This window comes from Chanodichthys erythropterus, chromosome 12 (genome assembly GCF_024489055.1).
Source record: "Chanodichthys erythropterus isolate Z2021 chromosome 12, ASM2448905v1, whole genome shotgun sequence".
NCBI classification, from domain to species: Eukaryota; Metazoa; Chordata; class Actinopteri; order Cypriniformes; family Xenocyprididae; genus Chanodichthys; species Chanodichthys erythropterus.
The window spans coordinates 16,869,174-16,886,476 of NC_090232.1; the positions used below are offsets into that span (position 1 = coordinate 16,869,174).

General features: G+C 36.2%; 2 protein-coding genes across 3 annotated transcripts in view; both read right to left on the reverse strand.

Moving 5' to 3' along the window:
• Window positions 1–704, reverse strand: part of tbc1d1 (TBC1 (tre-2/USP6, BUB2, cdc16) domain family, member 1) — an 80,405-nt gene extending 79,701 nt beyond the window's left edge. Inside the window, exon 1 of one of the 2 annotated variants that reach the window (XM_067402881.1) lies at window positions 288–704. The gene's annotated coding sequence lies outside the window, so the exon portion shown is untranslated. The remainder of the gene's footprint in view (window positions 1–287) is intronic. The other variant, XM_067402882.1, reaches the window with a different exon arrangement.
• Window positions 705–1,609: 905 nt separating this feature from the next.
• Window positions 1,610–15,562, reverse strand: pgm2 (phosphoglucomutase 2). The gene is made up of 14 exons (XM_067404683.1): window positions 15,319–15,562; window positions 13,098–13,265; window positions 10,915–11,106; window positions 8,364–8,447; window positions 8,062–8,255; window positions 6,369–6,558; window positions 6,147–6,244; window positions 5,887–6,070; window positions 5,051–5,144; window positions 4,447–4,576; window positions 4,169–4,358; window positions 3,940–4,073; window positions 2,767–2,865; window positions 1,610–2,413 (listed from the first exon to the last, which is right to left on the reverse strand). Exons 1-14 carry the CDS (start codon window positions 15,391–15,393, stop codon window positions 2,398–2,400), a joined length of 1,848 nt encoding a protein of 615 aa, XP_067260784.1. The 5' UTR covers window positions 15,394–15,562; the 3' UTR covers window positions 1,610–2,397.
• Between the last annotated feature and the right edge of the window lie 1,741 nt (window positions 15,563–17,303).

Below are 17,303 nucleotides of genomic sequence, written 5' to 3' on the forward strand. Positions count from 1 at the left end.
GATACACAACTATTTACAGAGAGGTCAAAAGAAAGTTTCTCTGATGACAACAAGAGATGGCAAAATGTCACAACAAAAAATACAGGATAGATCATGGAATCAAGTAGACTACGATTATTAGGAGAGAGGCAACAGTCACAAAAAAAAAAAAAAAAAAAAAGATTTTGAGGACATTTGGCAAGGTCATAGATTTGTCACAGATCCATATTTTGCTATAAATTACTTTTAAGTGTTATTCATTCTATATACAAACAATGCTCTTTACAAAAGTTGTAACTTTCACTTACCTTTAGGCACGATGCACCGCCTATTTGAGGAAGTTCTTAAATAACGGTCCCGTTGGTTTTTGACAATACAGAAAATAATGTCCCATCGGCAACTGATTTAAAGGCTGACCTTTCTCCAAAGTGGTCGATTAATCACTGTATCAGACTCTCGCCATTGCAATAACGCGACAGTATACGGAGTAGTGTGAGTAGCGCGAGCTGCGCGTGTGATTGAGGAAGTCTTCTTATCTGACGTTTGAATGAACTTCTGACGGTGTGCAGATCACGGGGAGAGAAGGTCTTGCCAGCACTAAAATAACAATAGAAAAAATAATGATAAAAACGAATCTTTTCAGTCCGGTTGTGCCTTCAAATCCACGCTGGTTTTAATAAAGTTGCGGAATTTGTGTTTATAGTTTCTTTCTTTTTTCTTTTTTTTTTAAAGGCTTTTCCGGGTAAAAATGTCATTATTACTCATCCTCATGATGTTTCCCGTATGACTTTTTTTTTTTTTTTTTTTTACTTCTGAGGAACTCAAAAGGAGACGTTAGATTTTGTGCATTCGTTGCATTTTTTCCCCTCATACTACAATACAAAGTGAATGTTGACTTTTTGATGTCCAAAGAAGTAAGTCAGTGTCACGTTTTGTTTACGTATACAGTTAGCCTAAACTGTGGTTAACAACTTAAAATGTAGGCCTAATTGTACTGTAGTCTATTCTTGATAACTATTATTGCACTTAATAGTATCAACAAGCGACACGTGTAATATATTTTGGCTGTAAAGCAAAGTGTTACCCAAAATGTGCCTTTATCTAGAGCGCACCTGCTGCCTCCACTGTCCAGATTGATTTATCCCGGTGCGCGCGCTCGGTGTTTGTGCGCGTGCCCGCAGACAACTATTACTCTTAATTTAAGACACAACTGCTCTCTTCAGGTTTGTGTTACACAAACCGAAAGTAAAGACCACTGCGAGCTACACACACACACACACACACACACACACACACACACACACACACACACACACACTACTGTCAACTATGCAAGACCAGAAATAAAGAGGTGTAGAGTGACCAAGATTGCTTATGACTGCAAAATAAAACACAATTATAAACTAAGAACAAATACAGACTTCCTATGAACAAAAAAAAAAAAGTAATCGGTTTAAATGAATAGTTCTATATTTATATATCTTATAAAGAAATATTATATTATATATTTGAGATAAACAATACCCTCTGCTGGCCTTAAACAGATAATACATGCAATTTTCCCCTTTTTATAGTCCAGTTTATTTCACATACCAGTCTACAGGAAAGTAAACTTGAATGTAGAGCCCATGAGAACTGTGACTGACTTTCAAATAAGAACAGTGAAAGTTGGATTAACATGTTCAATCACACTCACAGCATAAAATGTATTTATTTGCCTCATTTAATATATTAAATCCATTTTATTTATTCCTCACGCACAGATGAAAGACCACTTTGTGATTACCACTTGCTGTTTATTGATTCAAAAGAGGACAAAACATCATTTTAAGTTTAAAAGTATCAAACTATTAAGCACCTGAAACGTATGAAATCTCTTTACATGAAAAAAAAAAAAACAGGTATTTTTATGTGGTGACATTAGATGACATATATGCCTAGTCAACACTGATGTTGGTAGTAAGGCATTTTCTGTTAAATCTCAGCATCATAACCACTGCCAAAATGACATCAGAGTTGCTTTAACACTTAACAAACACTTATCTGCTTAATGTAAAATTTTCCCAAAAGGTTCCCAATCTCAACCTCACAGTTAACAGTTCTGAATCTATTATCAAACTGACATTTAAAATGGTAATAAACATTTACAAACAAATTACATTTAATAAATCAAAAAATTACAGGTCACTTAACTTAGATGATGGAATGAGAATGTAATGAAACTCTTCCACAGTAAGGTTGTTAGGTCCCTCTAATTCCTTTAAAATAGTTTTTGGTAAAACTATTCTTGTATTAATTGCTGGTATTTAATGACATCAGCTGGCTTTTGAGTTCTGAGGTTATTTGGTTGGCTGAATTTAACAGCTACTAGATATTGTCCTCTGCTCCAGCAATATGGAATCATTTCTGTCAACCAACTCAACTAATATATCTGCTGAGATAAATAATCTTTATATTAATTCAAACACACTTTAATTGCATTATTACATTCATAGATCACTGCTGTAATAAAAAAAAGGCAAATTAATTTTGAATTATGAATGAATTATTTTATCCGATAACATTGTAGATTAGAAAACTGAGAAGTGGAAAAATGTAAATGAAAAAGGCAATTGTTATGTTCAAGTGGCACCAGTTTTTGATCTACATAAGGAGAAAACCTGCTTAGATTAAGACTCAGAATATGTAAGCTTTAATAAGAGTGGTTATGTGTGGTAGGTTAAGAATAATAGCAGAATTAGATAAGATAAGAATATCTTTGTAATCCTGTGTGACTGTGTCTCTCACTCTGGTCGAGGAGTCAGGTCGTTTTTCTCAGGTTGGTAGAAGTGTTCCACAATGGCATCAACCAAGTTATCCAATTCAGCGTTCAACTGGTTAAGATCACTAGAAAAACAGAAATACAGAAAACCTTTTCATACATGATCATGAGCTATTCATGTGGCACGTGCCACTACTTAATTATTTAGCAAGTGCCAAGACTATGATTATGCCTACAGTGCGTATAATGTGAAAATATGCCAAATTTTCTCTATGCATAGAATATAATAATGATCAACTACTACTTTATACCTACCTTAAAATATGCTGTATGTGACAACAACACAGAAAACTACTGTTGGAAATGTTTATCACATCATAATTTTAAAAAAAAATACTCTAATACATAATTTACTCTAATACATAATAACATGTAGTAATTATTATTATTATTGTTATTATTGTGCAGTCATATTGAATAATAATATACTGTATAAATTAATAATACTTATAACAATATTTTATATAATACATAATAATTCTACTATTCTATTACTAAATATATAAATATATGTAATATATATTATTATTAAAAATGTTTATTTTATTTATTTATAAAATTAAACAAAATAATGAAAAATATTGCTATTGCAAGTAATACTAATGTATTGTAACATTAAAACCATATTTAATAATAAATTATCTAATAATAATAATAATAATAATTCTATTATAACTGAATCAATATATTTATACGTAATATATTATTATAATTATTATTATTGTATAAACCTATTGAATTACTATATACTGTACAGAATAATAATTATTCTTATATATAATATAATAATAATTCTATTATAACTAAAGTCATACATATGTGATATATATTGTTATTACTAATATATTGTTATTACTAATATATATATATATATATATATATATATATATATATATATATATATATATATATATATATATATATATATATATATATATATATATATATATATATATATATATATATATTTATATATATTTAGTATTATTTGTAATTTTATAAAAAATTAAAGAAATAAATTACTATTGCAAAATTGATATTGAACTGTAACAGAAAAAACAGTATTTAATTAATAATGATAATAATAATAATAATAATAATTTAAAAATTAGGCAAATGTGAAATGATGAGTGTAAAACCTGTTTCCTGGTGCAGCACAGAGCTCAGTGTAATATTTGATTTTAGGTTCCGTGCCACTTGTCCTCATTGTAGCCACACCCCCGTTAGCAAAGGTGAAGGTAATCATCTGGCTGCTTTTACTGGTAGGCAGAACCTGTGAGTAATAATAAGAGACACACAGATATAAGATAAGAAACATTTAACAAAGATCAACTGTCACAAGAATTCTGGTCATTATGGTTTACGCACAGCCTTATTGTCGGGCTGGTTGCTGTCATAGCCGGTCGTAAGGTCTCTCACTGCTGTGATGGCAAAGCCCCCGCACTCTTTAGGGTACGAGTTCTTCCCGTCGTAATTCCGCAGACGCTCAAACAACCGATTTATGGTGTCTTGGTTGTGACAGATAAAGTAGGAATTCTTGGTAATGTGGTAACCATACCTGAAATCAGTGAGAGACAATGTGACAGTAATGATTAGCAAGAAGACAATTTATTAGAGATGTCAATGCTAAAGTTTTTGTGACTTACTCCTCATAAATGGATCTGAGTTGATGGGACAGAGTTATATTTTTAGAAGCCAGGTAAGAGACGAACTCGCCAGCAATGGCAGCTGCACTTACACCATCTTTATCCAAAACTGCATGAGAACACATGTAACCTACAAAAACAATGCACCCAAAGAAAAATGTTAAAGCTTTTGAGGTTTTGCACCACTGTGTATTTTAAAATATTCCAACTAAGAGTGATAGAGAACCATCTCATGTAGAGGATCGTTAGTTTCATTTTTGTTTAAAACATAAGAGGTCCTTATACTATCTCTGGTTTGGTGTAGTTTGAATTGCAATTGCAAAAATATTTTAATTATAATGATACACACTGCAATATGCATCACATGATGATAGACAGCCCTAGCTAGGACAGGGTCAAACTGATCAAGATTTAGGTTATGTGTTATATATCATAAAATGTTCCATCCAAAACCACATAGAAAAGGAACAAAAGATCAATCTTAGATGAAGTTTCTTACTCAAGGACCTCCATGATTTCTGTTATAATTAAGACAGCTTTAGTGTCTTGAAATAACAGTCATTGGCTTACTAATATAAATAAGGTGTGTGGATTTTAAGTGTACCAATAGCTTCTTCAAAGGCAAACAGAACAGTTTTTCCCTGGTCCATGAGCTCTCTAGCTCTGTTTCCCATCCATTTAAAGCCTGTTAGAGTCTCCTGCATAACAGACATGCAGAGAGTCAGCAAACAAAAAGTAAAAGATCAAGAGTGCATGATGAATCTGATGAATCAAACATGATATTGTACAAAGCAGAACTATCTGACCAAAGAATTCCCATGATTTTATCCAGGCCTTTCCAATCATTTCTGATGACTGAATAAGGATTTTTAAAAGACATTTTATGTGAGATCACACTCACAAAGAAGAGCCAAAGAAATACTCTAGAAGTGTGCATTCCAAAAATATATTTATATTGATTATAGGAATGTTCTTCACTATTTAAGATCCATTTTCATGACTTTTCCAGGCCTGAAAATTACACTTTTAAATATCCCTGATATTTAGGTTTCCAGGGCTGTGGGAACGCACAATCTTATTGACCCATGGAACAGTCAATTTGCAACTAAATTCAGTTTATAATTTAGCTACATAGTTGATAATCATATAAAATAAAGTTTACACTGAAATTATCCCAGTATTTAACCAATTATAATATTTGCTGATGTCAGAAAATGACATTTTCCATAGGTTAGAGCAGTGGTTCTCAACCAAACTTCCAGTGGAGCCCCCAAAAAACAAAAAACATTAAACTGATAACATATATTTGATATGCTTAGATAGGAGGGCCTTTGAAAATTGTCTTAGAGTTAAAAGGTTGAGAACCACTGTGGTAAAGGGGCCACAAAACTGAGGAATCACTCATATTACACATTATATAGGGTTAAAAAGCAGAGGTACCTCAAAGTGGAAGCCCTCTTTCACTGCGATGGCACGGAGGATTTTTGAAGAGACCGTGCTGGATAGCATGTAGACATCCTTAATGGAGGCTTTTCCCTCTACTTTCTGCTGCTTCCAGCATTGGAACATCCACCAGCCGAGCAAAGCACCCAACTCATTGCCAGAGAATACCCTCCACTGCCCACTACAGAAAGAATTATTGCGGTTCATAAAATGACACAATGCATGAAAATCAACGCGAAATGCCAAATAACACTGACCTCTTCTGTTTCTCTGCAATAGCTAGTCGGTCAGCATCAGGGTCATTTGCCAGAATAACAGTTGCTCCCTCTTTATCTGCAAGAGCGAAGGACAGCGTCTACATACACAAACACATACAGATTACTGTCCATCTGGCACTGCATGTAAAGAACAGAAAAAGTCACTTTTCCAAATGGGTGTATGCGTGTGTGTGTGTGTGTGCGTGCGCATGTGTATTGTACCAGGACTCCCTCTCCCTCCTCAGGGTTGGGGTATTTGACAGTGGGGAACTCCGGGTCAGGATCTTTCTGCTCTTCCACAGCATATGGAGGATGAAGGTCAAATGCCTTAAAAGCAGCCTGGACAAAAATGTGGCCCACTCCATGAACTGATGTATGGACAATCTTCACCTTTGTATTCTTATTCAGCTCCCTGTGAGAACAGAAATTGTGCAAAAACCAGACTGATTAATTAATAGGGCTGGGTACTGGCACTCATGAAACTCTTGAGGGCGCAGGCTGATAGGTCCTTCACATGTAATTTGCAAGCAATCACATCATTACCACATGCCACAAGCTGATTGGCATCTGCTGATCTTGCACCCAATGAGATTGCTTGCTCAACATTTAAATAATCTGGTTTTTATTGTTTGTGGTATGCTAGTATGCTATCAGAGCTCCTCTGAAGCCCTCCACATCCCCCAGCTCCACCTGCTAAGGGATTTATGCAGCAGCAGCAGCAGCGTGTCTGTGTATTTATTAACAGTAGTAAATCCATACTTGCTCTGCAGCAGCAGCTATAATCAACAGCAGCATCAGTGTAACAGATCTAGTCCGCCAAGACCAAATACATTAAAGGGTTAGTACACCCAAAAATGAAAATTCTATAACCCTCATGTCGTGCCACACCCGTAAGACCTTCGTTCATCTTCAGAACACAAATTAAGATATTTTTCATAAAATCTGATGGCTCAGTGAGGCTTGCATTGCCAGCAAGATAATGAACACTTTCAGAGGCCCAGAAAGCTACTAAAGACATATTTAAAACAGTTCATGTGACTACAGTGGTTCAACTTTAATGTTATGAAGCGACAAGAATACTTTTTGTGCGGCAAAAAAACAAAATAATTACTTTATTCAACAATATCTAGTAATAGGCGTTTTCAAAACACTGCTTCATGAAGCACCAAAGTCACGCCCCCCAGTGGTGAACAACTGAAATTTCAAAACACTTATGACGTAACGAAGCCTCGTTTATTGAAATCATGTGACTTTGGCGCTCTGAACCACTGATTCAAAACAAAAGATTTGTAAAGCTTGGAAGCTTCATGAAGCAGTGTTTTGAAATCACCCATCACTAGATATTGTTGAATAAAGTCGTTATTTTGCTTTTTTGGCACACAAAAAGTATTCTCGTCGCTTCATAACATTATGGTTGAACCGCTGTAGTCACATGAACTGATTTAAATATGTCTTTAGTAGCTTTCTGGGCAATGAAAGTGTTTATTGTCTTGCTGGCAATGACAATTAATGACATTATTTTCATTTTTTTGTGAACTAACCCTTTAACATTGCCATATTCAATAGCATGCTAAAACTATTCCGAGAGTTGTCATGATTGATTTGATCTTTGCATACTTTTATTTTTAAGAGAAAAACTATATATATAAAAAAATAATAAATAAAATATTTTGACTTTATTTATTTTTTTTTTTTTCAAAAAATAAATAATAAAAATATATATAGTTGAGTATTAAAAATAAAAGGCATGTTTAATGGCATAATTTCATAATCCTAAATAGTTAACTTTACACATTCACTGAGAAAAGAAAAGATTAAAGTATTAATCTTGGAATTTTTGAAAATTAATTTGAAATTGAATAAATCAACTTTTTGACCCAGTCCTAGTTCTGCAGACATGTCTTTGTGAGTGTACCTGTGAAAGCAGTGCTGCTGTATGGTTTGGCAGTATTCTCTGTGTATGTCCTGGTATGGGTCATTGAGTAGGGAACTCTGAAGAGCTCCATCTGTGTCCCATGATTCAGGCCATGGCTCAAGGTTTTGTTCTATAGCTGCAGCTATGCCCTTATCATGGGGAGGAATGATCTGAGCTCCATTTGCCCAGTATACCTTAAACACACACACATATTGAAAAACCTAGAAGTCTAAACAAACATGCTCAAAAAACATGCTTCTTCCAAATCAAACATCTTATTTAGCCTGAGGGATGGATAATACCTTGTATCCATTATCTTGTTTGGGATTATGGGAGGCTGTTACCATGATACCAGCACACAATCCTAGATGCGACACAGTAAAAGGCTAAAAGAAGGAAAGGGAAGAGGTGTGTTAATTTTTTTTAAGTTTTCACTACCATTTAAAAGATTTATTTAAGTACTTGAAAGAAGTCTCTTATGCTCACCAAGCCTGCATTTATTTGATAAAAAATACAGTAAAATGAGTAATGTTGTGAAATATTATTACAATTTAAAATTGTTGTTTTAACATATTAAAAAAAAATAACAATTTTCTGCTGTCATTATTACTCCAGTATTCACAACAACAATGAATCATGTAACTTTTAAAAATAACACTACCTTAAAAAATAGCTACCTAAAATTGTACATGCAAAAAAAAAAAAAAAAACATGCTCTGAGCATGCAAGGTTCATGTGATCATGGTGTGGCAGACCTCTGACTGCACGAAAATTTGTACCCAGATTCCCTTGTGGCCACCAAAAGATGAAGAATATGGCAAACTACAGTGGATGGCATAACTTTTTCCCTCTTAAGTTATAAGAAATATGACGTATTTGATTTTTTAAACCAATGTTTTTTGGACTATTACTCCATTTTACATAACAGGGACCAAAATGTTTTTGGGCTAGAGGACACTGAGTGAGAGAAAGCTGTTTGAGGGCTCAAAGTGAAAGGTTGAGCGAGTGATAAGAGAATGAGCGATAGTGTGTCCGTGTACTCGTGGGAACAAAAAAAGTTGATGATTGGTGAAGAATCTTCATGAACCCTTCCAGTCTCTTGTGCAACAATCTCACAATGTTTTCACATGCAATTGTGTGTATCTGTCTTCTTTCTCATGCGTTTGGCTTTTGATTTGTAATTAATTATTTGTAGCTGGAAGTAACACATTTTCAAAAACATATTTGAACACTACAACTAACTTCTAAATAATGAAAAAAATGGACAATGTTACTTCTTCATATTTTTAAATATGTTCAATAGAAGCATCATGAAGTACCATACAAATTAGTATGGTAATCATTCAGTACCATGGCATATGCACCACAGTGATCCCATTACTGTACCATGGCACCAGCTAGAAAAGGAAAGTAGTAGATTCATGTTTTATATACAATTTTAATATTTTTTACTGTGGTAAATGGTACTGGAACATGTCAAAGTCAATATGCTAATATGCAGATTTGGTGCTCAAGAAACATTTCTTCTTATTATCAATGTTAAAAATTGTTGTGCTGCTTGATTAAAGGTGCTCTAAGCGATGTCACACGTTTTTAGGCCAATACATTTTTTGTCACATACAGCAAACATCTCCTCACTATCAGCTAGCTGCCCATCCCCTGAACACACTGCAAAAAAACGCGGACTCTGTAGTCGCCACAAGCTCCAAAAACGGCAACAAAAACAAACTGGTGCAGACTGGAGGAGGAGGAGGAGGGAGGGACTAGTTAGCCTCTGTTTTGTTTGACAACACTTCGAACGTCAACAGGAAATTACTCCACCCAGGATCGCTTAGAGCACCTTTAAAGCAATAAACCCCAAGAAGCCGTGGTTTACAGTGAATTCAGAACAGCTAAGGGACATTGTTCACTCTTTAAGGGTGCGTTCACACTTGTCATGTTTGGTTCGATTAAAACGAACCCTGGTGCGATTGCTCTGTTAGTGCGGTTCATTTGAATGTGTGAACGCTGTCATCCGAACCCTGGTGCGCACCAAACAAGCGGATCGAGACCGCTGAAAAGATGGGTCTCTGTCGGCTTCCAAACGAACTCTGGTGCGGTTCGTATGATATATGAACGCAACATGGACCAAAGACATGTAACCGAACCAAAAACAGGAAGTAGAGACCATAAAAAGGACAGAATCCTCACACATGTCGGTTTTTCTTGTCATAGTCGCGAGTTTGCCCATTTGCACATTTACCTCAGCAAACAGCATTGTTTTGGATGTTCGGTAAGTTCCGTCTCAAAATAGGCAATACGTCATAAAATCCAACCAATCAGGTTGTGAATGTATCCCCCCTATGCCTTTAGGTTCAGTATCTTTTGGTTTGGTGATAAAATTGCCAATCTGAACGCTAATCTGACCAGGACTAAATGTTTTTTTTTCTTCTTTGGTCCGAACCAAATGAACCAAACGAACCGAACTACAAGTGTGAATGCACCCTAAGGGTACAACAGCTTGTCACTGGGGCAGTACCCTTAAAAAGACAACTTTATACCTTATCAAAACCTTAAAAGTTTCATAGTAGTACCTTAAGCCTTAAGGTACCTTAATATTGCTACTCTAAGGTACTAATATGCACCTTTTAGGGGTAAAAAAGGTACAAAGATGTACTTTTAAGGGTACTACCCCAGTGACAAGTCGTTGTACCCCTAAAGGTAAATTTTTTACACATTTTTCTGAGAGTTGGGTACAATGCAGAGCACCGAATTAATCATAGGTATTAATTACTTTGAAAGTGAGTGGGTGCTGTGGCTCTAATGTGTCATGCTCTACCCCAGTGCCTGTAAGTGTAGCAGGTTCATACGTACCACGTATGGAGTGGGTGTGATGTCACTGAAGAGGTAGACTGGGACCCCTCGGCTTATCAAGACAGAAGCAGCAAGGCAGGCGAATCTTTTACTGCTGCCACCACTAGAGGGGTGAGCGCGAGCATCGAATCCAATCACCACCCCCCTCTGCTTCAGATCTGTAAAACACTGCTCCAGGTACGCACAGAAACCCTACCAGAAGCAAAAGAGAGAAATGAAAATCAATGTTGTCCATTACCTTATGCTCTGCAGAACATTTGCCAGCATTCTAAAAGTGTTTGCATGTATGTAAAAATCAAAAAAACGTCTTAATAAATTGGACTGTATACTGTACAAGTGCTGTGTTCCCATGACCAAAATGAAAGTTTAAGTCTTGTTCACACCAAGACGAGCAACCGGTGCAAAAATTAGGTGCAATAAACGTTTTATTTGCATGAACGAACATTCACATGCCAAAAATGCGACAGATTTTTTATGGAAAGCCAGAAGAGGTCCTTGTAACACTGTTCGTAAGTATGGGAAGAAGGAGGCGGGAACCGGCGAACGTTCAACAAAACTTTAATTCAAAATAAACAAATACAAAACGAAAGTAATGCCGGCAGACCTTCGCGGACGTCTGTCGGCCACACAAACATAATAAAACATAAAATAAAGTCCAGGCCTGGTCCTCTCTCATCCTCCATGAGAGACTCAAGGCCGGTGCGCCTCACAGGTGGAGCTCGTTAACTCTCGCGTCACCGGCCTCACGCCGTTCCCTCATGGCTCTCACCCGCCCTGCTCGCCACAATCCTCTAATCTCTTTTCCATCATACTGCAAAGAAAACTAGCTAACCAATGAAATTCACGCGTCTGGTCACATTCCCCAGAGCCGATATACACTATGACAAACAGACTATATTGCTAAGCGACAAGAATAGCAAAGTGAATACAAAATTCGGAATTAATTTCTTCTCCGTGACAAGTGATCTCAGAAACTAAACGTTGTGCACAGCTGCCCTTGTGTACTGCTGTATTTTTTTCTTTAGCGCCACCTACTGTCAGAGAATAAATTTGCATTTTCATTCAGCACATCTACCATTTTTTCTCATTGGTGACATTTACCGATGTCCAGCAAATTATCATGGGCGAAATTCAGACATTTCAATAGAAACTCATGTGATCAGGAATTTCGCACTTTTCACACAGATTACACAACAGGTTAAATTTGGTCATGGGGATTTGCCACATTGGCCAACGGAAAGCTGCTTGGTATTAAAGTGACTTCGGTGTCAGACGTGCTTCATACATCGATTCGCTACACTATTGACAATTAACAATGGACCTTTTCTGCCACAAAATTTCACACCATAAAGTCGCAATAAAACTGAAGTAATGACAGATATTTTTTCCATATTGCGACATACAACCGGGTGTCACGGATTATTGAGAAAAACAAATGTAGGGCAGGGACTTGGTTATATGCATCAGCTGTTGATTGGATCTTGAGATATAGCTGTTGCTCTCAAAAGTGAAGGCAGAAGAAGAAGTTCACCCAAAAAAACAAAAATTGTCATCATTTACTCACCCTCAAGATGTTCCAAACGTGTATAAATTTCTTTGTTCTGCTGTACACAAAGGAAGAATGTTAGTAACCAAGCAAATCTCACCCATTAACAACCAAAGTAGGAAAAAAAATATGATGGTAGTTAATGGGGGGCGGGATCTGCTTGGTTACAAACATTCTTCCAAATATCTTCCTTTGTGTACAGCAGAACAAAGAAATTTATACAGGTTTGAAACAACTTGAGGAATGATGAAAAATTTTCATTTTTGGGTGAACTATCACTTTAAGTGGAGTAAATGATTAGAGAAGCGCTGCATAGTATATCACCAGAAAGAAGTTTGTTTTTTACTGGTTCACGATAAGATCAATAACATGCATTTAAAAAAAAAAATTATGCCAACTTTAAGGAGGGTACGTAGTTCCCCACGACTGACTTTCCTGTTGGAACAAACTACTTATCAGTGCCGTTTTGACAGTCTTGGTGTTATATTGCTAAATACAACCTAGACACACCCTCTAGCCTGTAGCTTCTGTGTGAAGCACTTGAATTTCCTGATCTGATGTCATAGTTTGAAGTTTTAATGATTCAGTGACAAATAAATGGGAAGATGACATGGGAAGCTTGGGTACAGTACATCACCTGAGTGGTCTGTATGATGGTGAGGTCATTCATGCAGGACACTCCAGGTCCCATGGCAGCTCTCAGTCCAGCTGTGCCAAACTCCATACGGGCCCCGAAACACCTCTGCAGCTCTGACAAGGCTTTATCTTTAACCATAGACCGCACAGCAGCAACTGTCTTTGGATTCTGTTAACACACACAAAAATATATATTGTATATAACTTTTTAAAAATCCTTTCAAATAATGTGCACTCATGTAATCATTCACAATAAGACCAGGAATGTGTATTAGGAAAGTAAATAAGATCCATTTTGGTTTTATGTTGACTTTGCATATTTTCTAGAAGTGTAACAAAAAAAAAAAAGAGAGAGAAGGGGGGAAAGAAAGGAGCTTCTATGTTTCTAGGCACTTTGTCCTGATGATTTTGATTAGTGTTAATTTTGTGTGTGTGTCTACATGTCTCCTGTCCATCATGTGAGGGACAATATGCTTTCGTGCTCCTGATAAGTGAGACCATGTGAGGATGCAAAGCGAAGGGCCGTGATCCAATCCTGACTGCACAGACACTTATGATGACCTCTCTGAGCAGCACACAGGCCAATACAAACATACACAGCCAAAATACATAAATTAATCATATAGTGATACCTATAACAGAATTCAATCAGCTTTGTTACATTCTGCACTGAAAAAGAGGTTGAAATCTAAATATCCAATTTTACCTAATCAACGACCATAAACTTCTGTGTAAAACCATTAACTACGTTTCATGTGACCCAGTTAAGCACACGACACCAATTACTGTAACGACATTAAACTGCATTTATGGAATTGTCCATTGACAAGGAGTTACATTCTATTTAAGTTAATATCAGGACAAATGAAAAGTATTTCCCTCACAATGAACACATTAACAATATGATGTGTGCACTTGCTTTCAAATGAGTTAAACATACAGAATATTAGTGTATTAGAGAATACTCTGACCTTTTCATTGTAACCGAACAATCTAGAAAAAAGTTTGAGCCGGTTTGTCTGTTTTTTTGTTTTCGAAGCATAGTGCTCATTCGCTTTCAGTTGAGGCAGGTCATGTGTTTTTTGTACCAACTGAATCTGACACATTTGCCCAATTTGCCCAACAATCTGTGAAATGCTCAGATTTGCCAAGATAGAAGATACCAAGGTTTGCTATCAAAAGACAGTGATTTCGATATGAAAAGAAAAACTCAAACCAAACAAATTATCAAAACTTTAAAATCTTTTTTAAAAGGTTTGGTGTCAGTAAGCTATTTTCTTTTTTTTTCTTTTTTTTTTTTTTGGAAAGAACCAATACTTTTATTCAGCAAGGCCAAGGATGCATTAAATTGATCAAAAGTGACAGTAAAAACATTTATAATGTTACAAAAGATTTCTATCTGGTCTTTTGTACTTTCTCTTCATCAAAATATGTATTACAGTTTTCACAAAAATATTAAGCAGCAGTACTGTTTTCCGCAATAATAATAATAAGGAATGTTTCTTGAGCAGCAAATCAGCATATTAGAATGATTTCTGAATGATCATGTGACACTGAAGACTGGAGTAATGATGCTGAACATTCAGTTTTGCCATCACAGGAATAAATTACATATTAAAATATATTAAAATAGTTATTTTTGATCAAATTCAGGCTTGGTGAACATAAGAGACTTCTTTCAAAACTAGTACAAATCTTAAATTTGAACAGTCTTGTACTGTATATTAATTTTATAGTTGTTTAGCTCTATACTCTTATTGGTTTCTGTTCTAATTTCTCCAAAGGAATTTTAGGAGAAAACTCTTGGACAAAAAAGTATCCTTAACAACCTCTGAGCAAAGAATTTTTAATAGAATCCGTATTAATGACATTTAAATAAGTCATACCAATAAACTTCGTATTAATTTCATATCAATAAACTGACCAAATCACAATTAGAAACTAGTTAGTAAGAGAAAGAGCACTTCCTGTTAAGCATACTGTAAAAGCATGTTTACAACTACTCTGAAAAGTGGCACTTAGTAATAGTTAACGTTAGTGAATAACCGCCTTAGTGGATCATCACATAAAGCAATGTCAGGATGTTCCTCTTCACGGTTTCATAACTGAGCTGTTAGGTAATGAGACACTCAAAAGAGATTTGTACAACATGCTACCGAACTTCAGTTTCAGCACTAAATATGTCAAATCTCATATATATAAAGCTATGTCTTTGGTCGTACCTTGTCATACAGCAACCACTGCGTGACAGCTTGGTCCAGACGACTGTCTCCTGTGCTTTCCAGGCCGTTCTCCATGTTGCTCTTCTACGGGACTTAACAGTAATTCAAACAAACAAATGATTCAACTTCTGCTCTATTACACGAACATGTGAATGCTGACGGTCGCTCTGGATGAATATAACGATAGCGTGACCAGTGACTGTCCTGTTGGACTATAAATGATGTTGTATGTCCGTATTGCTGAGTGAATGAAACGAAGTGGGCGGGGCCTTATCGAGGGGGCGGGACGCGTGATTCGCTCATGCCATAGCGTAGTAGCTCATTGGTGGAGCACTTATGGTTATCAGCCTGTCCCCCAAGCTTCAGGAAAAAGCTTCAGTTCTTTAACCTGATCAATTTAACTTTTATTCCTTAAGATTAATTTAGCGTCTAGTGTTGTTACTAATAATACATGCATTGAAAGTGAAAGTAAAAGCTCGTTTGTGTTATTATACACATTACTTTCATGAAGAACTTAAGTTGTACCTGTAGATATTATTTCATACAGCAGGGGGCTCCAAACTACTGCTATTAATGATACTAACACTGAAGCCGTTTCAAATGTGTGGAATATCATTAAACTGATGTGCTGCAATAAATAAAGCTAAACGTATCTGTATAAAATTAGTATTTGTAAGAGACTTGAATAGAATTTCAGATTACAGACTTTGAATATCTGTGGTAGATTACAGACTCTACTATGACTGAACTACGAAGTATCGAGATCATAACAGAAGTTATTGTTTAAAAACGTTTTCTCTCTTACTATGAATTTGACCTGTTGAGTTGCCATATATATAAACATATTAAGGTCAATAATGGATGATAATATTTGCATTCTTTCCATGGATTGTTAGGTCATGCATTGGCATATAAAAAGTGCTCTGAGAGTCTAAGCTCATGTCAAGTTCAGCTTAGCAAGGGATGTTTGTTCATCAGAAGGCTCGGTTTTGCTATTTAGTTGCTTTTTAATGGGATGCCATTTCATATCAGATACAGCACGGGAACCAGAAAATGGAAAGTATGGAAAGTGGCTTCATAAACATACTAAACAATGATTTATGTAATAATGCAGAAAGTGCCATTTTATGTTATGTGACCTTTTTCCAAATGTCTGTTTGTGAAAGGCCTTATGGACATATTGTTCTTTTGTTCAGGGGAAGCATTTGTTAAATATTTGCCATTAGTTTTTTAAATGCATTTTAGGGTTGTAATGTTTTTGTTCTGCTCCATTGCTGTCACCCACACAAAAGCTGTGAATGTCTGTCACACCTCTGTTGGCCTGCCCTGCAGGCAGTGAAATCAGCATTTATGTAACCAGCTACTGCAGGCCAGGCACTGTACTGGTGTGTCAGCACCACTTACAGTAGTGGTAAACTCAGCAAATACGAAACATACTCTCACTTTCAACTGCTTTTTTGAACATGTCTCGGGACCACACGTTTTTTGGCACTGCAAGGACGATCAGCTGTCCTTCCTGTCCCAGCTGTCCATATCTTCAGTCCTCGTGCCTCCCTGTAGCAGGTCTATGTTCACGCAGGTGGACCTTGGGCATCTTTTTCCTAGTGTTTTACAGAGTCCGTAGAAATATCTCTTTAGTGTCTTAACTTATTGTAACTGTGACCTTAATTGTCCTTCGGATGAGATGTTAAACAAGGTCCTGACTCTCTGTGGTCGTTAAAAATGCCAGGATGTCCTTCGAAAAGAGTATACTGGCCAAATTTGCCCATTGGCCTCTGTCCATCATGGCCTTCTAATCATCCCCATACACTGACTGTCTACATCACTCTTCACCAATAAGCTGGTGTGTGGTGGGCGTTCTGGCGCAATATGGCTGCAGTCGCATCATCCAGGTGGATGCTGCACATTGGTTGTGGTTGAGGAGATTCCCCCTTCAATATGTAAAGCGCTTTGAGTGCCCAGAAAAGCGCTATATAAATGTAAGG